Here is a 25,781-nt window from a genome sequence, read left to right on the forward strand (position 1 = left end):
AAAGCAAGGCTTGGGGAGGGCTATTCACCTAAGTAGTCTGACCTGACATTAAGATGTATTGCATATGCTGACAATCTTATCCTGATGGATTATACTCCTGCAGGATTGCAGTGTCTTTTGTCAGGAGTTGAGGCTTACTTGAATTCCAGTTAGTTGTAGATGAATCCTGCCAAATCCTATGTTATGATATATAGTACAGACCGAAAACTTAAAAGCTATACCTGGAAATTGAATAATGAAGTGATAAAGAAAGCAGAGTCACTTTGTTATTTAGGTTTTGTAGTATCTAGCAAGAAACATCTACAAAGACAGAAAATAAAGATGGAAGACAAGGCTCGGTCTTGTCACTCCCTTCTGAAGTCTGTTAAAAGTAAATTATGTGCATTCTTACTGAGTCCCCTAATTGTGTTTTTTAAACGGAAGGTTTCTGCTATAGTGCTGTACGGATGTGAGTTCATAGAATTTAAAAATAGGACATTTTTGGATGCACTAGAAGGAAACATTCTGAAGTTCTGGGCCTCCCGATCTCTGTTCCCGTTAGTGTCATTAGATTAGAACTTGGCTTGGTTTCATGGTGGTCACAGTATATTTAAAGGAGTCTCTCATTACTTAATAGACTGTTGCGAGGTGAAAAACCTTGTCTTGCTTTTTATTTGAACGCTCTTCTATCACAGAACTCCAATCCCCATCTGAGAAAATATAGGCAGAGATGCAAATTATTTCATTCTGTGCTTGATCTCACTGGTCTTGAATCTGATGCTGCTATGAAACAAAGGTAAAACAATGGGGCAGATTGGCAAATATTCAGGATTTGGGAAGGCTGAAGCTTTTTAAAGATCATTCCTGTACCCGATTATATTTATGTCTGCTAAATTTCATGAATGGTATCTCAAGTTTAGGCTTAACTTTCTACCTACTCTTGAGGTAATTGGCCTAAACTGGGTATTCCAAAAGAACTGCGATTATGTAGATTATGCGGTGAATGTATAGAGACCTTACTACATCTAGTCTTATACTGTCCATTGTTACTAAACCAGAGGATACAGGGCCTCATCACGAGTTGGGCGGTATCTGGGATGCAATACGGGCCAACTAAATTAGTGTTAGCACCCATCAGTCAGGCGGTTTTACCGCCGTATCCAGGGTTGGGCGCTAACTGTAAGTCCCCATTTCCCATTGGGTCTACTGGACTCAATGAGGAATTTTTGGCGCAATTAACGCCCGGTAATACTGTTGGCGGTAATTGCACCAAAAATGGGCATTTTATTCAGCTTATTTACCCCTAGCTTGCAGCTGGGGGTAAATACGCCAGACTCGTGATAGAGCCAGCCCTTAAATGCGGCAGTAATACCGTTACCACCACATTTAAGGGCTACCACCCAACACGTGATGAGGCCCACAGACCTTTGAGCCTTTGATTCATTCAACCTCTGCGGTTTTCACCAACAATTTGTGGCAGAGGCTAAGTTAAGATACCATCTTTTGTAATGTATGAGTCAGATGGTCAAGTGATGGCACGGAACAGAACTCGGTTTAATTGGCCACCCTATTCTTTTCCTAGACAAGTGGCGACGGTCTACAGTCCACATCCTTTTTGACGTGGAGTAGGGACTGTTAGGTGCACTGTGACTCCCAGGCCCCACCTGACCGCGAGATCAGGTAAGGGAACTCACCAATACATCCAATAAGCCACATATGAGATATGTACAGTGGGTTCATTCTGTGCCTCATTTTCTTCTTTTTTCAGGCCCCTGTAATTTTCACCCAGGAGGGCCGAGGATATATTCCAACACTGACATTACCCCCTACTATTTGTATTGCCGTGGAGTGCCAGCTGCTATATGCATTTATGAACATATATACACCAATACATTGTGCTTATAAAATTAGAGATTGGAGCAATCATATGATGCAATACTTTGTTTTTAGATATATGCTCCCACTAGATGACACATTGGGGTCAGTACTCATCTATTACCTACCCCCATCCTGAAGAAGGTCGCCAACTATTGTGGCTCAATTATAAGCCATTAACAGCCGACTGAAACATATGTCGATGATGCTATTGAAAAAGCAGAATGCTATTTAATGTTTGTTTGATGGATTTAGGTGCTAGGAATTGGTGTACTATATGAATTTTGTAGGTTTCTTGAATAACCCATATTGTGTTTAAGATGTATATTTGAGTGTATGAATGAATAGTGGTATGAATGGTGGAACAGATGTGTGGATATTTAATAAGCATCAAAGAAGACAAACACTGTCAAGTGGAGTTTAAATAAATATATTTTGTGATATTAGTCATATTGAAGTTGTGTGTATAAGAGAGTCTCCAATCTAACCTGCTGAGGTCCATATTTTTTGGTTTCATGTTGCTTAACTGGAAGTGATATTAGAGCAGATCCAGCTGGGCTGAGGTTCGAGTCCCCAGTAAGTGAGCAGCAAAAAACAAACGTGCCCTTCGCTTGCCACCCAAAAATTGTTCTCAGCCGACAAAAAGTTAGGAACGTCATACCCTTTAGTCCCCACCCACTTCAAACTCTGGCCATAGGTAATGTAGAGAAGCTAAGGGCTTTCTCCACCCACCCTGCCCCGAGAACATTTTTAAACTAATGTGTTGAAATGGTACATTTTATAGCACATTTTATAAGAAAAAGGGAGTAAAAATCCATATAATTTACAATCCGTTTAGTTGGCTAACCCATGACAAATATCCAATAGATGCTAGGTCACCAATTTACAGAGGAGCTTTTTACAACATTTAAATAATGCATGCAACCAAAATATGAGACGGTATACGTCATAATTGCTACTTTACCAGCATTCCCAATGTAAACCACTTGCATGATGCAGTATCTATAATATATGCCCATTTTCCCACTGTAAACAACCTGCAAGATACTGGGCCTCATTACGACCCAGGCGGTAAGGGATTTTCGGTACCGGTAAGGGCACCGGTACCGGTAATCCCTTACCGCCGTATTTCGAGGTCCCTTTGCGGGTCCTCCCTTAACGGCTGGTTTTACCAGCCGTTAAGGACGGGACCCGCAAAGGGACTGGAGGTAATTACGGTACCGCAACTTGCGGTACTGTAATTACCGCCTTCCCCATTCTCATTGAGCCCTATGGGGGTTCAAATGGGAATGGGGAAGGGCCATGGTGAATGAGGAATTACCGCCCCGCCAACCTTGGAATGGGGCGGTAATTCTGCCATTCACCATGGCGGAATCGGTTGTTTACCGGTGGCAACCATGGCGCAAATAGCGCCATGGATACCGCCCGGGTCGCAATGAGGCCCACTGTGTTCATAGCATATATGCCATTGTTTGCACTGTAAATGACTTTCCTGATGCGGTGCAGCCCCTCCACCCACCAAACAAACACATTCATACTTTAGACTCACACACACTTAAAAAAAAAAGCACCTTTTCATATATCGATCTGGCCGGGGCAGCATTATTCAGGAAGCCTGGCACAGGCAGACTAGTGGCGAAAGTACTAACACTCCTGCAGGCTCGGTCTGGATCTGAACTTGATTAACTGGTGACTAGTGAGATGCAGCGAGTGAAGCCTGGGTGTCGATGGCTAGCTCTTGGAAGGGACTCAATCACCAATTTAAATGTATACTATTATTTTTTTAGACCAGTCATGGAAGCAGCAGGCTGAGCACAGTGTGATACGTAGGTGGGTCTCAGGTGGTGAAGCCACTCCCTATTTACCCACCACTTGCCCCGCCATTGCACCCACATTGTCATCTGGACAAGGACAGATATGAGAAAATGGGAACTGCAGGAGCAGGCCAGGAAAACACTAGGAATTGGAGATTAGTAATGAAATGAGATTGGATTGATATGCCACACTGCTGTGATAATATTAGGGGGTACATATAACGGATATAGTTCTTCAAATTAATGATTTGCTCAACTTACTAACATTGCCTCCTTAACTATACAGGACAATTACTTAGTGTAAATGTGTACTTTTATTTCAAGCATAGGACTCAACAGAGAAGGAGGGACCAGAGATACGGTTATGAATGAAGTGAAGTGACGGGACTATTCATCCAATCAGGCTGTGCCTGATGCTGTCGTGCAGGGTCAGGCCACAGCCTGATTGGATAAATTATCTATAGGGAGGAAACAGCAAATCTGACTACTGCTGTAACATTTCACAAATCAAAAAGTCCACAATATGTACATAGAAATATTTGGATCAGTTGGCTTTGCCAACTTAAAGGCAAAACTAAAAAAGGTCAACGGAAAAAACAGGAGGGGGGCGATAGAAAAAAAGCAGTTAAGCTATAATAGGACAAAGTTGGTAATCTGTAGGCTCCCCGAAAAAACCCACCAATAAAACAGCTAATTTGTCAAAGAAATAAAATGGGGCAAAGGTGGTTTTGCTAATTTTAATCAGAAAGAGCAAATATTTTGACATGGGCAGGACATAATTGGTGAGGGTGGATAGGTTCCTCTCCGCACTGTAAGACTCGGACAGAGAGGCATGTTCAGTGTTGGTTGTAAACTTATCACAAAATAATAAGTGAGGTTGGGAGAAATCCTATCTATCCCTAATCCTAAAAGGGGTTTCCCTGCCTCAACAAAACTAAGGAACGTCTGTGTCAGGAAGTTAAACAAAAGAGTGTCCTCTGTACTGTGTCCAAAACCCTAAACTGACCCTTACACGCTAAACTCAATACAATGTGCAAGTCGGGGATTTCTGTAAGCTATTTACTTGTAACTTTCATTCAAAGTTCCAAACAAAGTTTCAAGGTGCAGAAAAGAAATAAAGGTCTACCAGGAAAGTGGTCTTAACCTTCCCCTAGTTTCTTCTGCTGTTTCAAATGCCACTTTACCGCAGTTACAATTTGTTCAAAGGGGAAAGACTCTTCCGTGGAGTCTTTTTTCAACACACAGTGTTATGAAAATTCAGTTTCTCACTCTCTGGATCGCAATAATCCTTAAAGGGGTATGGTTCCTCCCTTTTCCATTGATTGCCACAGTTTCACAATTTCAAGCAGGGGTTTTGACCCCTGAGCTTTCAATCTTTTTCCTACCCGTGGTGTCCTCTCCTGCCAGGGTACTTGCATCTTTATTACTTCTCTCGCTCTTTGGGTTTCAATTATCTTTCAAAGGGGCATGGTTCTTCTGTTTTTCAGGGTGGGGGTTTTACCCACTTCTCGTCTTACCCCTGGTTTAACTCTCCTGCCAGGGTGTCAGACTTGGGTGTGGGACCCAGACTCGCACACTGACTGGTTTGCTTTCCTGCGAGGGCTTTTTATGTCCTCTCATGGGTGCGAGTCCCAGACTCACTGTTTGCCTGGTTCACTATCCTGCCAGGGCTTTTCAGTTCTCTCTCTCTCTCTCTCTCTCTCTCTCTCTCTCTCTCTCTCTCTCTCTCTCTCTCTCTCTCTCTCTCTCTCTCTCTCTCTCTCTGTCTCTCTCTCTCTCATATCCAGGAAATAATGCTTTCCAAGTACTGGGCCACTGACCCCTTCTTAACAATATTCGTATCAATTATTTCAGTTCCTTTAATTAGGCTCTCTCGCACAGTCAACGGTATGTGGTATTCAACCTGAAGAGCCCGGGTATCTCATTCGCTCTCCCTGGGCTTACCAGTCTTCACTAGCGGCTTCTGCGTTCCTTGGGTCTTTCCATCTTCTCTGCTCTCGGCCCACTGACTGGGAGTGCATCCCGTTAGCCGCTTGTTTTCTGAATTGACTTCCTCTGATTCTGGCGGCTCCAGCTGTCTTTGGCAATAGTGCAGTGAACTTCTCTCGGGTTGATCTCTCAGCAAGCCGTTATCAGCCAATGTGCTACATCCTGCAGTCTGCTCACCTCCGGTGTCCCAACCAGCATCAGAACAATGCGGATTCAGCTGCAGTCTCTCCCTCTCTCTCTCCTGTTCTGTTCGGCTGTGTCAGTTTTAAACTTCCTGGCATTGTTTAGCATTTTCCAAAGACCAGAATGTGGAGTTGGTTTACGGCTTCTGCTCATCCTCGTTACTCCATCCCTCTTTCTCATCTTAGTACTATAAAGGGGGGTGAGGGGATAAATAAGGTTGTTGGCTATGAAAACCTGGGAATTCTCTATACACATTACAATAAGCCATGCAGGAATGTTGTTAAGGCCCCTGGGTGTCATTAAGATTTACATCTGAAGGATTATTTTGATCCAGTATTTTCCTGCCGCCCTGGAGTTTGTCCTCCCTGTGTGGTCCTCCCACAGACAGCCACCCACAGGGTCAGAGCAAGGTAGCTTCTGCCTTTCCCTGGCCACTGAAGAGAAGCTTCCCTCCAAGGAATCAGTGACTATGTTGCTAGATTTGTCACAGCACCCACCAGGACTACTCACCTTGTCAACCACACACCATGACATTCCTACTAGCAGGAGCTGGATGGGCCTATAACTACTTGAACCTGAAGGCTAACAGCCGCAAATAGTAATTGCATATATGCATACAGAACAAACCTCAGAAGGGAAGAGATGGCAAGGACCTACAGCTATCGTAAACCACTGCTTGGACTACCAACCTCATTGACCTATAGCATGATATTGTTACAGATTGGACCTACATGCCTGATAGCCTCCAACAGGAACCACACACCCACGTTTCACCTCCTCTATCCTGGAAATGTAAAAGATGGAGTAGGCCTGTAACTACCTGATCTCCCCCCCCAGCTTAAATTACCCAACTACAAATCTATACTAAGACATTGCTACATGCAGAACCGCAACAGCCTCGCACTCCAATACATTATGTTTCTATGTTTATTTCTCCCCTTCCATTTCCTCGTGTACACATTTCTACTATTTGCTTAAAACCGATTATTTAAACATTTTAAATGGGGGCAGTGGGGGCTCCCGACAAACTAAACTAGCCCACACTCTCACACAATCGCCCCACAGACATTAACATATTAAAAAAAATTGGTTAAAAGCGAAACAAGGAAAAGTGCACATAGGAAATGGATCATGTAAAACAAACGTGATACAAGCATTACAAAAACCCCAATACCATACATTCTTGATCACACTCAACAAACCTAAACGGCTAGTAGTTGGGCAGGGCCTATAACATAGGTCTGCCACCTTTGGCTCTCCTGATGTTTTGAACTTCAACTCCCATCTATCTGCCCTATCCAGTCAAGTCAGTGGTGCACCATCATGGAAGTCGTAGTCCAAAACATCTGGAAAACCATAGGTGTTCGACCCCTGGCCTATAAGTATCCACCTCTCGTCAGGACTATCCACCTTAATGGCCCCACAGACCTAAACCAGTACATTTCTACCAGCAGGAAATGAGAAGGGCCTTTGGGTGCCCAATCCCTTTGTCTGACAGAATCAGAAATTGCACAGACAGTTATTTGTGAATGGGAGCGCGGCATGGGTGGTGCAGAGCTTGATGCGAATGACCAGGTTAGGTTGAGCCAATGAACTGAAATCACTCAGTCATTCAAACACCAAATTGAGCACAGCGCGGGAGGAGCAGGGGGTGGAACCCGGCCCACACAGCCAGGGAAGCGAATGCAGCACAGCCCCTTACCTGGCTCAATCAACCATCACCTACCCCGACTCTCTCACTGGAGCAGGAGTGCAGGTAGCAGCCGAAATCCATGGAAGAGTGTGGTCAACTGTGTGGCTCATCCGATGTGGCTGAGAAGAGGACAGGCAGAAAAGTGTGTGAGGAAGGTTGGGGACCCTTCATGGGGGAGCAGGGACTGGGGGCCACTAGAGATAAGAGATCACAATGCAGGTGTATGGAGGCCTGGACCTGGAGGCCTCTGGGCTGGGAGAGGTGACCTGCCCAGTTGAAAAGCAAGAATTCCCCCATGCTAATTAACTTGCCTTAGCCTCCTTCATTTTGGATGCTCGCAAACCATTTCTGCCTGCTGAAGTCTTTACAGGTGGTACTCCAGCTCTCCCCCTATACCGAGAGCTACAACGGGGGTAAGGCAGACTTTGCAGTTCTCCATGAGAGGGACCACTCCAGGCATGCCTGTAGGACGGTGCTGGTTGCCAAGGCCTCCCTTACAAATGGCAGGGCAGGAAGAGCAGCTGGGAAGAACATTCCTATAGAGGGGAGTGAGGTGTGTTGTCTCCACTCCCTCCCAGGGACGGCCCAAATCAGCACCCCTCCCACCCTCTGTCCACCAGCTTCTCCTTGTGTAGGATAGGAAGCGATCCTTCCGGGGGAGGTAAGCGAATCTCTGGTTTGGGCATTTGCAGATAACCTCCCCATGGCAGCACTAAATAATACCAGTAAAGGGTTCCAGAACTAGAAATATTGAAAGACGGTAGAAAAGGTGAAAACAATTTCCTTTCATAGTTTCACTTCCTTCACGTCAACATGGGTTGAGTGGGACCTTTTGTACAGTGAGAGCAGATATCATATGTGTCCCTAACCCTGCCCATCCTGTTCCCGAGGTGTACTTAACCACTTAAGTGCTATGGGTGTACACTTTCGTCCTCACTCCTATAGGAAATCATTTACAGAACTGCACCTGAGTTAAGGATAAATAATGTATGTCCTGTGTCCTTCTGCTTCATGCCAAAACCCTGCCCCTGCCGTGTGCAATGTCTGTATAGTCGCTCAATTTACCTCTCCGCCAACCTGACCACGTTATGGGCTACTAGTTCTTTTTACCCATTATAAGGTGCCCAATTAAGGGAATTAATTTCTATTAATAGTACTACAACCCAGACAGGGTGGCTATTCTACAAGTTACATCAATCCATTTATTTATTTATGTTTATAAAGCGCATGTCACTGGTCCGGAGGCATAATAGCGCTAACAAGACTTACAACATATAATCATAACATATAAAAACAGGGACTATGCCTAGGAAAGGGCAGACAGCCAACAGGCCAAGCCTGGCTGGGGCACTGTAGTTTGACTAGGGTTCATCCAAACAGCCTGGTTTTCAGATCCTTCTTAAAAGTAGAGAAAGATTGGCACAACCTCAAATCGAGAGGCAGCACATTCCATCTCTTAGGGGCCGCATAGCAAAATGACCCCTGGTTGACCCCAACCAATTTAACCCGACCCCAAAAATATGGCATGCTGAGTAGCCCATCAGATGTAATGGCATCACCTTTTCCTAAATTCCCTCTTTTTACTACAACCATCTATGGGGAGGAAGGAGACCACAGACAATGATCGCAGTACACACAGCAAACAACCAATGGTGAAAGTGGATCCTTGATAAACACTGAATGAATACCTAACAATAATTCAGGGTGCAAGGCTGTCAATTATTACTTAGTCAGTTGGACCATGCAAACCCCACTCGCTTTGCTATTCACAAACTCTCATATTTACACTGTGTTCTTAACTCTGCCTCAAGCTTGGACATTCCAGAATTAATAATCTGGAGTTTGACCTGTGGTATGAACTGAAGGTATGTCTGGGCTAATAAGGCACAACTACTTTAAGGATTAGCTGAGCACATCTCGGCCCCTCATGCACACACATATTACATAGTGTACTCATTCATTTCCTATTATCCAAACATCTCCATCTATGCCTTCAAACAATCAACTCCATACACTTAGGATATAGATCATAAATCCATGGATCTGATAACAGGGCTGGCATGCACCCATGCTATCACCAAACATTCCCCTCAAGCCCCTGCGCTCATCCTTTCCTTTTGTCTGTGGCAACGAATCCTGCATTCCCATACTCTTAACTGTTCCCTTATCTTCCTTCCTCAGATCAAGGTTTGGATACCCCTTGGGGAGGCACAATAGAACAACTTATGGGCACGCCATGGCACTCTTGGACTACTATAATGGTGGCTTGGCACAGTATAAAAGCCTCATATCATTGCATCACATCACCCAAGAAAACCTGGGAAAGCCTGTAAGTAACCAAACTCCCTGCCAGCACCCTTTTCATCACCACCCTCACAAACCTACACAATGACATCCTTACCACAGTCTAGTACATCAGTTATCACCCGAGTACCATAATGTCACGTCAAGACCTCATTTTATCATCATATGACCTACCAATTCAACAAAATTAAAGCCATTAATCTGATAAAACCACTTATGAATTTGTCATGATATGATCCATTAATTAACTCCGATAGGAGTAATAAAGTGGGCAATGTACATAATGCATTTTGCAGTAAGCAACCTATACATTTTCCCCCACAATCGGATCAAATTAACTTTTATCATGACTCTCTCCCACCATTTGCCCTCTTCCAACCATGATCTTAAACAGTATTTCTAGGTCATCAGCCCCAGAAGATGCTTTATCAGACAGTTTTCCATTCACCAAGTTGGAGCTTTCCCAGTGAACACCTACAACCAGCGCAGTGTCTGTACTACGGGCTGATATTCTTTACACTCTTTTAGTTCATACCTTGACTCCAATCATGTACTGAACCCAGGGCTTTATGATCCGTTAATGCACACAATGTTACTAGTCTGACATTATATGGATTGCTGTACCCTTCCCTAGCCTTTCCACATTGGTTCAGTGTGTTACACTGCCCTCTGGGCTCTCTATCCCTTTTGGAAGGTCTTTGGCCTACAGTGGTGGGTGAACGCTTCCTCTCACCACACTGGCCAGCTATGCCTTATTTGCAGCTGGTGGAAGCTGCCTCTCGCCTACACTCTGCCCCTTTGAAACTGAGCAAATAGGTGGCACTAGCAATGTTTCTGTCACTACCAACTTGGTGCCTGTGGCACTTCTGTCTGACTTACCCTCAGGGCCACTTGCCCCACAACTGGCCCCTCCTTGAGCTATCGGGCAGGTGACATTTTTGAAGGCTCCCCAGGAGCAAGAGGTAGGGTGGGACAGTGGCTACCCCTGTCAGTCCTGAAATGGCAGACTTCCAAACTGCAGACCATCCATCTCAGCCGTACAAAGAATCTGCCTGGTCGGAGCACGTCAACCAATAGAATTTGGGCACTGGGATGCCCCAATTTTCAGTGAGGTGGCTTCTATGTCTTCTGGTCCAGCCAGGAAGTAGATGTAATGCATGGAGAAAACGCTGCTTCCGCTAGGTACCTTAAAATCTTTGGGCGCAACAAAGTAATTGTTCTTAGAGGTGGCGCCTTATGAATCAACAATAAAAATGATTTAAAAGGTCCAAAGAAATGGGCAGTAATTTGTAAAAAGGCTTTAGTTAGGCCCGTAAGCCTTCAGAGGACAGGACAGAGATTCAGAGATCAAGGACAGGGCAGAGGAGTAGCAGTTATAGCCAAAGAAGCGCTGCACCTCTTTAAAGCAAATTTTGAATGTACAGGGTGCGACACCATTCAATTAAAGCTAACTCACACACCAAACGACTGCTTGAACATTATTGTGATATATAGACCTCCCTCTCTGACCTCCGACTTCGAAAACAAAATATCTCTGCAAATATGTAAACTGGACTCAGACAATTCATCCACCCTATTAGTGGGGGATATGAATAGGTGGAGAGGGAACCCAGATGATAAACAGGCCATTGCCTTGGAAAGTGCCATAAACAATCAGGCCTTTCAAATAGTAAATAACGAGCCCACCACCCCGCAAGGTAACCAGTTGGACTGGATCTGCACAAAAAACCTACAATCATCACAGATAAAGACAGAGCCATGCATATGGTCGGACCATAGTCTGGTGACTCTAGGGATACTCTTAACTTCCCCATTTAAGTAGTTAGAGAACCCACATATGAAAGTTTCGAGTAGAAATTTTGAAGAAATTGGACCCGAGCAACTAAAACCATGCCTTCATCAGATCCTCGAGTCCTTCTCAGTCAATGACGACTGCGAGCATATGTTAGCGAAATACACCAAACACATGCAGGCGATGATAGAGAAGTATGCACCACTAAAAAGCAGGCTCATATGGAAAAACAGCAATAAGGGCAAATGATATAATGAACACACTAATAAACTTAAACAAGTAAAACGTGCTAAAGAACGAATATGGCGAAGGAGCCAAACTCAGGAAAATAGGGAGGACTGGAAATGCGCGGACCAAGCGTATCGAAAGGCAATTAAAGAAACAAAGTCTAATTATTATAATAAAGAAATAGAGGCAGCTCCCAATTCGACCAGCAAACTTTTCGAAATACTCAATGAATGGAAAAACCTAAGATCCTCTCTCCTCCACACATCCCTTCAAAGGAAGACTGTGATAGGGTACAAGAGGGTTTCGCTGCTAAAATATTAAACGCAAGGAACAACATCATTCTGGCTAGAGACACCACCAGCATAGAGACCCCTCCCCCGCCCCCCCGGGAGAAAATCTCATTCTAAATGAGAGGGAGAGTTTTAATTTTTAAGCGGTTTCAGAGGAAGAATTATTTAGGGCGATGTCAAAAATTAAACCAACCTCTCGCGCTGAAAACATCCTCCCTACTAAGATCATTTTGGATCATAAAGAACTCTTTGCACCTATCCTGACAAGGTTAGTCAATGCTTACTTCTCAGAGGGAGCAGTCCCCGACGATATAACCCCGCTTGTAAAGCAGGCAGGTCTGGACCCTAAGGATCCTAGTAATCTGCGCCCCATTACAAACTCAAATTTTATTTTGAAAATCTTAAGACAAAATAGCTACCAATCAGCTACAAAAATATGTAGACACCGCAGATGTGTTACATGACCAACAATCAGGCTTTAGAGCGGCTCACAGCACAGAGTCAGCTATGCTGGATCTACAGACACATATGCTGGAACTGATAGAGAAAGCTAAACCCGGGTTACTCATGCTGCTGGATCTCAGCGCTGCGTTTGACCTGGTAGATCACCAGCTACTCCAATCAGCTTTGGATAAATTAGTAGGGTGTTCGTCAAAAGCACAGCCTTGGCTAGCTTCCTTCCTGAAGAACAGGAAGGCGAGAATACACTGGGGTTAACATTTGTCAGAAGCAACCCTGATACTGTTTGGAGTCCCCCAGGGAGCCAGCTTATCTCCACTTCTTTTTAATCTCTACATAAGAAGTCTCTGTTCCCTGCTAGAAAACATAGGCGTGTTTTTGACCAATTATGCCGATGACACGCAGCTGATCTTCGAATTAACAGGAGACTATGCAGTAGACAGTGCAAAAATAGAGGAAATTTACAACATCATTGATACTTGGATGCAGAGGCACTGGATGTGTCTAAATAATACAAAAAACAAATTATTGGTTTTTGGAACAGATCAGGCCAGGTCCAAGTTGGACTCCCAATACAAGACTTTCCATATTAAAGAAGCCATCATACCAGTAGTATCTAAGGTAAAAACCCTTGGCATGATGGTGGAAGCCTCATTAGGCTCCGGGGCCCAGGTTAACTATCTGTATAAAAACAATCTGTACTACCTGCGCCTTTTGAGAGCAATTAGACCCTTCATAAATGAGACAAACGCGGCTACTATCGCAAGAGCAATCTTGTTGTCCCGTTTAGATTACGGTAATGCATTGCTATTGGGAGCCTCTAAGAGAGACCTGACAAAATGTCAAGTAATGCAAAATGATACGGTTCGCATCATCAAAAAGAAAAAACATAGGGACCATATATCAGAAGGAAGACAGGAATTGCACTGGCTTAGAATAGAGGACAGAGTCAAGTTTAAGGCAATGACGATAGTCCATAGATGTCTTTTTGGGGAGGCACCGGCCTACTTCAAAAACCAATTTTCCTTGTATGTGCCCCAAAGATGCCTAAGATCAGCAGACACGGGTCTCCTAAATATACCAGAGGCTAAACAGGCAACGGGAAGGGGAAGATCGTTTCCTGTCAAGGCGGCAAAATATTGGAATGGGTTACCAGTGACCCTAAGGCAAGAATGAAATTACCTCAGCTTCAGGAAGGCTCTGAAAACGTTCTTATTCCTATAGTCTCGAAGCATCACAGTGTCACCACAGCGTTCGACGAGACACTATAAACCCCGAAAGTCCTCTACTGTGAATTGAACTTCTCTGCGCTCCCCGCGCCCTGATGCATGTGGGCATACGGCGCGTTATAAGCACAAAGACATAGACCTAGACAAATGGGGCAATATCTGTCGGAGTCAATCAAAAGACAATCTTACTGCCAAGGCTTGACTGATGGGCTTGAAATATAATATGTTAGCCTTGCGCTAGCTGCCTTGTTATCTTTGTTCCCTAACCAGGAAACAAACCAGTCAGAGAACCAAGACAACTCAGGCAAGGAAACTTAACATCATTTTCAAATAAATGGAGGCTTTGAGTCATCTGCAAAAAGAAACCTTAGACAATCCAGGTCTATCAAATATCCTCTCTGTATTCACTGAAGAGTATGGCAATCCATGTGCCACTTCACTCACGCTTTGGAGCATGACCCTTTTCACCAGCACCCGGTCTGCTGCTGTGTCAATCAGCCAGTTCCTCAACTAGTTTACAACATCAGCTAGTTCTAAGGAAGGAAGAGAGTCAACGTTTTTATTGAAGTGAATGTAGATCACATTCATAATTGCGGATTTTGATCAATATCTGTGATCACACCACAGTTTTTGCATCATACAATGTTCCCATGTGGCGCTAGGAGAGCACTGTAATGTACTATTTGTCAGTATAAGTGGCTCTGTTCATTTATCAGCCACCAATGTCAGGATGATTGCCCTCTAGTCACACTTGTCGTTGATCCACCTCTTTTAGAGTGGGACTACAATGGAGTGAGATGAGGTCTAGTGGCTAGGTCCCTATTGCAGCAGAAGACCCGAGATCTAATCCTTACTGATCTGACCTCATTAGGTAGTCATAGGAAAAGAATGTAATTTTCCTACGCCTCTGAGGCCCTTATTGGTACAAAAGTGTGCTTGAATATTGTTAAAATGCTGTCATTAAGCATTAAATGAAAGCACGACGGTTACAAGCACACTATCTGCCTCTCAGTAGTTATCTTGAACCTTTCTAGTCTATAGATAAGTGATAAGGGCTATAAATGAGCAGCACTCCGTTTCAGCGCCCCGCTGGATGCCTGAGTATATATATGCTACAAGACAATAGTATTCAGGCATTATAGGGGACGTTGTTCACTACATCCATACAACCAAATCAATATATATGGCTTAATTCTTAACCCATGAAGAAAAGTTTACTTTCTGCATTTGCCACAACTAATAATCAAAAATAAAGAGTTCTAAACAACAAGCAACTGTGTAATTACAACAAACGTAGCAACTTGCATGTGATAAGGTGGAACTCCTGTATTGCTATGTATATTGTCAGAGACTCTGGTTCCCTTACACACAAAAAACAAAGGGAGGGGGCAGTTTGCTTGCTGGCTTGGACAGCTCGAAAGAAGTGTCTGCAAGTTTCTATTAGGAAATGTAAGGCTGTTGTCATTGAACTAGTACAACTGATTTCAAGTTGAGTTGACATACTATTTTATTGTTTTGTTACAGATATTACTCTCTCTTCCCACCTCTATTAGATCACACTGCCACATGTTTATCACTAACAGAAGGGCATTATTCTGTCCATCTTTGCTGTTTTCACAGTTTTGGTCATTAGCATTTACAGTCCACCCAAAATTAAAGTTCTTCACTTCTCCATTGAGCAATTAGTATTTGGAGGTTCATTCTATCAAAGATAATGGGCTTCATTACGGGTCCAGAGGTAACCCTGCCAGTGCTACCCGCGGGATGCTGTTGGAGGCGTAAAAAATTGCCAGCGCCTGACTTCCCGGTGCTACCGGGCTATTACAAGCCTGGCGGCCAGGAAGTCAAGCACCAGTAATTTTGATGATCACCATTCCCATAGAGTCCGATAGGACTCTATAGGAGTAGAGACACAGAAGCACCAGCATCGTTGTTAACGGTGCCAGTGCTTCAGTGACGGATTTGCTCACTGTGACCGCTGCGCCCGGCACGGTCAGACCTGTCGGGCACACCGGCTCCGGCAGGCAACCCCGTTGTTTTTTCGGGCCCAGAAACAAGGGTGCCGGTGAGCTTACCAGCACCCTTATTTCCGGACCAGCAAAATTGGCATGAGGCACAATGTAGGACTCAAGATGCTATCTCCCACTTTTTGTTGGACTGTCTATATGTGACTTGAGCGGCTATCAGTTTGGATGAAAACTAAAATGCTGAGTGCATTGGAACACCTTTTTCCTTTTCAGGTTTTCCTTACATTCAAAAGGCCAAAAGTGACTGATTTGTAGCCTTTTCTCCCAGGACATTTCTTAGGCAGAGGCTGGCTGAATAAAAGGCTTCACACCTTCAACCTCAGAGTAGTTTGTATTCTGGGGAGGTGCCATGGACATGTTTCCTCTCAGCACACGCCTCCCTCAAGCTACAGATATGCCCATTGTTTTTAATAGTTTTGCAAGATTGCATTTGGTAGTGTTTGATATAATGTCAAAAATGTGTTGAGGTCTGAAAGCTGCCCCCTTCATTCTTTGCTATAAGCAGGCACAACCTTACTCACCCCACTCTGAGATGTGATCTTTGCATATGTAGAAGCAGGAAAAAAGAGCAATCAAGCAGATATGGGTAAAAAGAGGAAAAGGGAAGGATAGAGGAAGGTTGCAGAATGATGCTAAACGGGTACCTTTTTGCTTCAGGATTGCCCACTGTTTATCCCTGCTCCCATGCCTTTATTCTCTCATACTCACTGGTGCTCGATCTGGAAATTGAGGTGTCCGCTGAACCAGTCGTTGAAGAGCGATTGGTGAACATTGCAGGTAGCCTGGAGCTAGAACCAAGATTGGGATTTTTATATTGCAAGAGGATTCTTCCTTTGGACATCAAACAATATCATCCCATTCTTCCTAAATCCCCCTCCATGCACTTTATGACACCAACATCCTACTTTTCAATCCACTAGTACTTGATCTCCAGCCAATATTGTCCTCCCCCCTCGTAGGACTTACAACTGCCTACTTGCATGAGATGCCAACAATATACATAACCCCATTCGAGGTGTTCTCCTTTACCAACTACATTCCTGCCTCACCCGCTAGTACAGAGAGGAGATTCTCCTACCCAATATCTCACCTGAGTGGAGACCCAGTCCTTGTTCTGATCGTAGTCAATGTTCATTGGGATGTGATTCATCTGTGTCACCCAGACAAACCAGTTACTCTCAATGAATCTGCCCAACAAGGAGATACACAAACAAGTTAATGTTCATAAACAAAAGAAACTTCACAAAGAAGCACACACACTCACCCGGTGCTATGCAGGAGCCTAAGCAGTAAGATTATTTACAAACTAGTTACCCTGAAAGAGCCTACCCAGCAGAAAAACACAAACATACAGATACTCTCATCTTTATTTCACCTTCTTTCTCTGGCTACTTTTTTAACATGCTCAGCGAGAAAGCACACAAAACAGTTACTCTTCTAATATGTGCTGAGTAAGGCAACACACATAGTTACTCTTTGAAACTGCCTAATAAGCAAACACATTTTTTCTCCAGCAACAAGCACAGTAAGTAAAACAAACAATAATAATTTTCAGGAACCTGCGCTGTAAGGCAACGGACAAACTAGTTATTATCCTTAAACATGTACAGGCAACATATGGACCAATCCCTTTCTCTAAAACTGTATAGTAAGAAGACAAGAACCTTTCAAAACTGCAGAATAGAGAACAAATCAGTCATTCTACAGGGCTTAGTAAGAGAAATGCAAACAAGTTGTGTTTCATGCTTAATGAGAAAGTATGCAAATCAATTACCCAAGCTCCTTCTCCCACTCGCTCCTTCTGCTCCCAATATACCAGGCAAGTCAATAAAGACAAAATTAGGTATGCTATGCACATGTGCAGTAAGGATCTGTCACAGAGTTCCACCTCGGACCAAGGAGCATGCCAAGACCATTGGCCTCATTACGACTGTTGTGGTAAGGCAACAACGACGCCGGTAGTGCTACCGGCGCCGTTGTTGCCATGCTGCAACATTACGAGGTTGCTCACGGGTGCCACTCTGGACGCCTGGTCAGACCAGGCGTGCAGAGCGGCACCCGCGAGCAGACCAGGATGGTAGCAACGGTACCATTATGAACGGGTCCGCTGCTACTATCCTCCCCATTCCCATTGAGCCGTATGGGGGCTCAAATGGGAATGGGGATGTTCCGGCTCTGGGTCCCGCGAAAGGGAATTACCGGGCCCTCCAAGGTCGGAATGGCCCGGTAAGTCCCCTTTTGCGGGACCCGAGTTTGGGGGTATCCATGCCCTTATTAAGGGCATGGCTACCTCCAAGCTCGTAATGAGGCCCCATGTGTTGTAGTTGGTATTCACCACGTTGATCGCGGGTAAAAACAACATTTTATTTACTGATTTGTTCATTCTTTAACTGCATTTCTATTAATGCAAATGAGTAGATGGTGGGTAGGGGTTAAGCATATGGAAAGGGGAGTTGGTGTGGGGGGGGGGTTGTGTTGAGATCTCCCTTTGCATCTTACAGTAAAAAATAAATCAGTAAAAAAATGTTTTACTTGTGAGCAAAAACATGAGTTGTTGCAACTTAGAACCTTGTAGTTCAACATCTTTTATTAGGCCATCTTATCTCTTCTTTCACCTCCTGAGTTGTTACCATCTGATCTGCTCTGGTCTCTCTGCCCACTATTATTAACTTTAAAACATCCTCTGCATGACTTCTGGCCTCTGGTGTTACCACTCAAGGGAAGGGGAACAAAGAGTTGATACCACCTCTGCAGGTGCCTGCATTCCTACCATCATCTCTTGTCTTCCACACCTGGATCCTGATATTGCTTCCTCCTGCAACTGTCCTCCTGCTGATGTTACCTCCTCCTCTGTTATTTCTTTAACTCGCTGCCTACTGCTGTCTGCTCTCTCTTGCTCTTATTACCACCCCCTTCATCTTCTTAACCAGCCCTACCTTCTTATACCCAATTATTACCAACTCCTCTTTGACCCTCTTAGTTTGCACTATCTCCTCCTGCTCTCCAGTCCTCCAAATGCAAACCTCTAGCTCCTGCAACCCATACTGAGCAACTGGGTGCATTTATACTGTTTTCCATCCTCCCCCGGGGTGGGTCTGTCACTGAGGGTCTACACCTATGGCTTGTAATAATGTGAGGGCTGGTATTGTGAGGGCTTTTTCTGTGCTTGTGTTATGAGTCTGCTTAGGGGGAACATCAGGCTCTCCCAGTTGGGGAAGAGGTGCACCAGTTTGCCCTGCAAGGTTTCACAGTGAGGCTTGGCAGGGCTAAAGCTTTTAGGGCTGCTCTTATGTACTCGGCTGGTGCCATGGGGAGGACATGGGCCCCTGAGACTGGCCAATGATGCACCACTCTGATTATCCCCTTCCATGTGATGGAGATATATGTGAGGGTATGTGGGGTATTCTCCCCATACTGCCCTGGGCACAACACCCACTGCCTCGGATTGGCATCCAGACCCTGAGTCACCACATTCATGGTCCCCAGGACCAGGGAGAGGGATGCGCGGTTCCATGTAATGATGTCCACGCAAAAATGTCTCCTGACAAAAAAGTTGCCGTAAACCTGTCCCCATGCATAATGTCACCACATATAATGTTGCCAATGGCTTTTCCCGGCGACAATATGTATGGGGACATTATGTATGGGGACATTATTACCTGATACCGACTGCAACACAGATCACGCAACAAAGCTACTCCCTGGGAACCTGCATGGCAAGGACACACACCAAAGGACTCTGACATTTACACATAGTACCCTTCTGTTAAGGAAACCAGATATCACTCGGTGTACAAGCCCGCCAATTGAGGCACCACAAAAGCAGTCTCTCACCAGGAACCATTACACCCAAACCAATCAACTGTTCTTTAGAAACATTCCCAGTAAGGCGACATGAAAACCACTCACTCTGTATGGATCAGCCCAGAATGGCAAAACATCAGTACAAATACAATGCAAACCTAGCGTCAGTAAACGAGACACATGTGATCCGAAGGACGAGAGGTTCTGAGGAGAGCTGGTAGGTGAGGTTAGGGAGATGATTTAGGTTTAGGCTAGGAAGGCGGTGAGCTGGAGTGAAGCCAGTAAAGCACGGAAATGTGATCAGAAGAAGGGGAAGACCTGGGCAGACTGGGGAGATGATTAGATACAAGGCCTTCATACAATATTTGAGGGGTGAGAAGAAGAAGAAAACCATCAAAAGGGACTCACCTAACCAACATGTACAATCCAAGGACACCTCCTATCCCCAGGAGGGGCTCATAGGTGTAATAGACTCTGGCATAAAATGTCAGCATCCAAGCAAGATCCTGCAAGACAAAAAGGGGTTTTATGTTTTTATCACAACTGATTTCTCAGACAAACTTTTATACTTACATTTTTAAGTCCTTTATTGATGCTTTTCACAACCTCTCTTTGACAAAGTTTGTGTTTTCTCTATTTGTTTTCTTCTTTGATGTCACCTTTTCACACTCATTTGTTTTCTAAGCCTCTTCCCTTCCATTATTATCTTTTTTCTTTGCTTTTCTGGCTTTTAAACGAGGGATGAACCCCACCTCTATTGCTCCCACGATTTCTCTTTGGCCTTTTATTTTTTACTTCAATTAGCCATGTTGTCTCCTTTCCCCTTGGCCCTACCACTAAACCCAAACCTTCTTCCCCACCCATAATTCTTACTTAACTTTAACATTGTGTCCAAAAATCACTGTTACAACTTAGTGCAACAAAAAGAAGAGACGGGCACCCCCACAAGATGAGAGAGTATGTTGCGCACTTGTACACTGGTCACATTTGCTTCTAGATGTTTGCATGGGCTTGGAAACTGTTCTGCTCTGGACACTGTTTGCATAATGACTGCTGAAGAAGGAGAGTCCCCGGAGCACCCTAAAGCCAACAACTAGTTCCAATAAACATATTCAAATCATGAAAAACAACCAGAAATCATGTTGGTCGAATGTGACAGGAAGATGTATTGTAATGGCAGATTGGGAAACTGCCCTGGAAGCAAGATGACTACCAAGAGAAACCTGGTGACAAACTTGTGCAGATTGGGCATTCGGCCTATGGTAGTTAAATTGAGTTTGCATGGCGTTAACATTATACCAATTCATCAGCTCCATCAGTGAATTTAGCCTCATGGAGAGGCCATGCAGGTATATTGCTTGTAGGGTGGTTTCTATTGCCTTCCTCCCCATTCCCTTTCTTCAATTGTAGTTCTCTGATTCGCCTTTTTACACAACCTACACTTGGCTCTGCCACCTCTGCCAGTTGGCTTGGCATTCCCAGAATATACACCTGGGACTACCAGGCATCTAAATACTACTACCGGATAGTTCTGCCCTTCATGCTTCAAGGACTTCCTGTTCACAACTCAGGGCCAACACACAACCATCCTTCCACTAATTCTACTACTTCTTCAATGTTACAAGAAATTGCCGTCGCTGGAAAATGCTAGGTACCATGTGTTTTCTGATTTTCCTGCTTTCTAGGTCAGCATTCTGCCTGATCAATTATGTATCATTTCACATGCACCCCCACTTTACAAATATTTACCATAATCCCATTATATTACCCAATTTGTTAGCTTATTGAATTCCCAACATATTCTTGCTTCTCTCTCTGCCCCCATGTTTTGCTGTGTTTTCCTTTCTTATTTCTCAGCAGACTATGTTCTGTTTACCCACAATAGTGGCACAATCCACTGTATTCTCAGACATGGTACTGGCAGTAGGTGACAAGCCAGTAGCCCAAACTGAAAACACGGTGAGAGGGTCTTCACAAAAAAAAAGGAGGATTTGGCAAGCTCCCTTCAAAGTCGGATGCAGTATTTCTGGACGCAGACTAATCCTTTGGTTTTAGACATTTGCCTTCATCAATGAGTACCATAGTGCTTTTCAGAGCTATTTTGTCTCTAACATGAGGTGCTGTTCCTGGAACAGAATGGTACATGGGAATCAGTTAAGCCAGGATTATTAAGTGCTCTGAGTACAAAGCAGGACCAATATCAGAAATCTGAAACAAATAAAGAAAGCAAAATATGATGTTGATGGATCTGGAATATGTGACAGGGGCAGTACTAGAAAGCACAATGCACATTTGTTTTTGGTCACTTGACAAAGCTGGAATTAGTCCCCAGGCTGCCGGATTTCAAAGTTATCAACAATCCAGCGATTATACCACAATTCTTCCTCTTCATCGCGGTGCATAATTCTGGAGTAGTCCTCTGTGTACTGGAGTTCTTGGTTCTAATAAGACTACTGAAGTTGGCAGAGTGCAATCAGGGAGAGAGTGGGCAGAGCTGGTGAAAGACAGAGCAGAGTGAAGTTGTGAAGGAAGGCCAGTAAACAGGCCACCAGGAGGTATACATAAACTATGGCCTATGTTGGAACCAGGCGGCTTTCGTCTTAGAATCAATTAGCTCTCTAAAGAGCACTGCACGCAACATAAGGTGATGGTTACATTGCACAGAAATATTTGTTGAGGAACAAACATTACTGGGAAGATGTGACGCATAGAAAGATCAGACCTATGCGAAAGCGGAACCAAGGAACACAACAACCCAGTAGGATGCAGCAGAAAGTATATGTGGGAAGACAGATACCATACAAAGAAGTGTGCTGCAGGTGTCTGGTGCAGCTTGTCAATGCATGAATAATAAAAGAATACACAGGTCGCCTTATTAACAAAGGTAATTGTGCATTTTTGCAGCTGTGTGCTATTACAAATGAGGCCCAGCCAGGCCCTGATGAACATATTCTGGCACTATAGTATTTAGTGGCTCCCAGCACCCACATTGTTGCTGGGAGAACCATTTAGTCAAACAGGCATTAAAGGACAGTTGAGTTGACAGCAGCAGCTCTTGTTGTTGCTGTGTTGAGCTGAATACAAAAAATACCATTCTGTGTATTGCATATTCAATTGCGCCTATTCAAAATAGGCATTATGCATTTCGGTTGTTAATACAGGATGAAAGTTCACTTACATGAAAATACCAGAAGGCCAATATGTGCACAGGGGTTAAAGGAGACCAGAATGATTTCATCTGCGATGCATACATTCAGAGATCCTTCGTGAATCCCGTGCATATTTTTTGAAGCAGGTGAAGCACAAGTGCAGTCCCTCACTTGTGTTAAAACGCTTTGTGAATCAGCCCCTTAGTGTGAACCATCCCTGCTCGAATCATTTAGCATCCAAGCTAGGTTGGGGAGTCTTAATCAAGCAGAATCAGGGAAGGCATTTAAGCCTGCCCTCTCGGGTCTAAGTCATCGAAGATTAGGGTATTTTCAGGTATGAGGAGTATGGTAAGAGCAGCCAAAATGTGCAGTAAAATATGTAAAAACCTCAGAAATATTTTTTGCATTTCTCTGCAGGAAAAACATGTCACCTCTTCTGGGGAAACCAGAAAATCTGTTGGTACAAATGTATAATGACTATTTTTGAATATAATGCTATGAATAACTAAACAAACTACAGCAAATTGAAGTCACTATATTTATTTTCAACATTTACGTACAGTAAGAAATCCCAAAAAGCATTGGCATTCTCAATATGGACAATAATCTCCAACAATCTACTGATGAAACAGCCACAATATTTTTTTAAAGGTAGCAATTGTATTGCATTTCATAACATTGTTATTCACATTAGTGCATTCCTTCAATCGATATGAGAAACAACTGTTTGAACCCTTACCCCCACTCTCCTCCCCTCTTCAAATAACAAAACTGCAGGTAGAACAAGAAACCAAATGGCAAGTCACAGGGAGAGTCTCACGCCAACAACTTCCTGATCGCTGTTGTCTTTTCTCTGGTTAGGGTGACTCTATCAAGTTCAGCGCCCGCAAGCGTACTGGGCAGGATTAACCACTACATTCGTTTTTCATGTATTCAACAAAAGGGGACCAAACTGTTGCAAAGGTCAATGCCGTGTCTTTAAGATTCGATGTGAGTTTTTCCATTGCCAGGATGTTCCAGACTTTATCCCAACAAAGGTCGATCGTGGGAGGTGTCGGTAAATTCCACATCTGTAGCATAGTTAATTTATCTCCCAGCTTGGATCTACCAGAGTCTTGCAGGTGCCTGTGCGTCCCCAATGCTCCCAACACACAGACAATGGGGTACCTCAGGATCTCTACCCTTACCATAACTTTACTTCTAGACCTCAACCTTACTTCTAGACCTCGCTTCGAGCCAGAGTCTCTGGACAGCCCAAAAGAATGTAGTAGAGTGCATTGCACTCTGCATTCCTCCAACATGTATCTGTCAAATTCAGAATGAATAGGTGTAGGTGTAGACCGGTGTCCGATACCAAATGGTTAGAATCTTCATTTGGGTTTCTGCCAGATGTGACCCAAAGTATGTATTTTTAGACCTTTATACATCTTCCCACACCTCTGAAGGTAGGGCTTCTCCTATTTCCTTTTCCCACCCCCTGTAGTAGGACCGACCTTCAGAGGTGATGAGCGCATTAATTGCCTTATTTAGTTTAGAGAACCAGCCCTTAGATTCAGCAAACAGCTGGAAGATCTCTTACATCAGTGTAAGATCCCTAATTGCTGCTTCCCTGTTTGGGGGGTGTAGTGCCCAATGGCGAACCTGAAGTTATCAAAATCTATCCCCTTGGGGGGCGTGGCCAACTGCGCAATGCAGTAGACGTGTGCCTCTGGAGCTCCCGCTGCCGCGGCCTAACATCCTGTTATAAACGACTACTTAAGACCATCTCGTGGCCCCAAAAATACGCCCTCTGGTGCGTGATACTCCAGTGCACATCTGGGGCATATTTCAGCCTGAAACGTGCCGGGGTTGCAGAGGTGGGAGCCCGGGAAGGAGACGTCTGTGAGGCCCGACGACGAACCAAGATGGCCGCCGGAGCGCTGGGTGCGCTTTGAGCGGGGACCGGACCATCCACACACCCTGTAGTGGTTGCCAGCCCGAGTCGGGGACGGAGCTCCGGAGGACTGGCGGGGGCCGGGAGTGAAGGCGAGGCCCCGTGCGACCCCGACTGGAGGAATCGGTTTGCCGGACTCTGAGCCGCTCCGCCCGGACGAGGAGAGACGGGCGCGGCCAGTTGGTCGCAGCGACGAAGACCCGTACACAGCGGTGAGTGCCCGGCAACGGACATGGGGAAAGACAAAGCTAGACGGCCCACCATGCTAAACAGAATCGAACAGTACACAATCCCTCCATCGCAACCCCCCGACTCCCAACCGTTGCCGTCGGTAGAGGAGGACTCGGCACCCGGACTCTCCTTGAGGGACGTTATGGCGGCTATAGCAGACTCCCGCACATCGATGGAGCAGAAGATGGACGGAATCAGCCTGGATGTGTCCCTCCTCCGACACGACTTGCAGAAATTGTCAGCACGAACGGGTGAGGCGGAACAGCGTATTTCCAACACAGAGGACGGGTTGCATGCGGTGCAACAACAGCTTCAAGGGGTCACCGCCAAACTCAAAACTCTGGAAGCCAGAGTCGAAGAAGGAGAGGGCAGGTCCAGGTGCAATAACATTCAGATTCTAGGTATTCCCGAGAAGGCTGAAGGCCCCTGTATAGAGCTCTTCTTGGAGCAGTGGCTGATGGACCTGTTCGACCAGCAATCCTTTTCCAAATTCTTTTCTATAGAGAGGGCACACCGAATGCCCACCGGTAGACCAGTGCCTGGTGCTCCCCCGCGAACGGTCATAGCAAGATTATTGAACTATCGGGACCGAAACACGCTGTTGCACCTTGCACGAACCAAAGGCACAATCACCTTTAACGGCTCCAAGGTAGCCTTTTTTACCGGATTACACGCGGGAGGTCCAGAAAGCACGGCAATCCTTTGAAAAACTTAAGACAGTTGCAAGCGATGGGAGTCAAATACGGCTTGCTCTTCCCGGCTCAGCTGAAAATCTATCACAAGGGCACACACCGGTCCACTT

General features: G+C 44.8%; 1 protein-coding gene across 1 annotated transcript in view; it reads right to left on the minus strand.

Annotated features, from left to right (window-relative positions):
* The window catches only part of FADS1 (fatty acid desaturase 1), a 185,273-nt gene that overhangs the window by 14,924 nt on the left and 144,568 nt on the right, over positions 1-25,781 (minus strand). Inside the window, exons 9-11 of the mRNA XM_069623891.1 lie at positions 20,075-20,172; positions 16,953-17,049; positions 16,571-16,650 (exon numbers count right to left, since the gene is read on the minus strand). Coding sequence (XP_069479992.1) covers positions 16,571-16,650; positions 16,953-17,049; positions 20,075-20,172 — 275 coding nt within the window. The remainder of the gene's footprint in view (positions 1-16,570; positions 16,651-16,952; positions 17,050-20,074; positions 20,173-25,781) is intronic.

The sequence above is a fragment of the Ambystoma mexicanum genome, chromosome 11, assembly GCF_040938575.1.
Source record: "Ambystoma mexicanum isolate Mex_15411 chromosome 11, UKY_AmexF1_1, whole genome shotgun sequence".
In the NCBI taxonomy this organism is placed as follows: Eukaryota; Metazoa; Chordata; class Amphibia; order Caudata; family Ambystomatidae; genus Ambystoma; species Ambystoma mexicanum.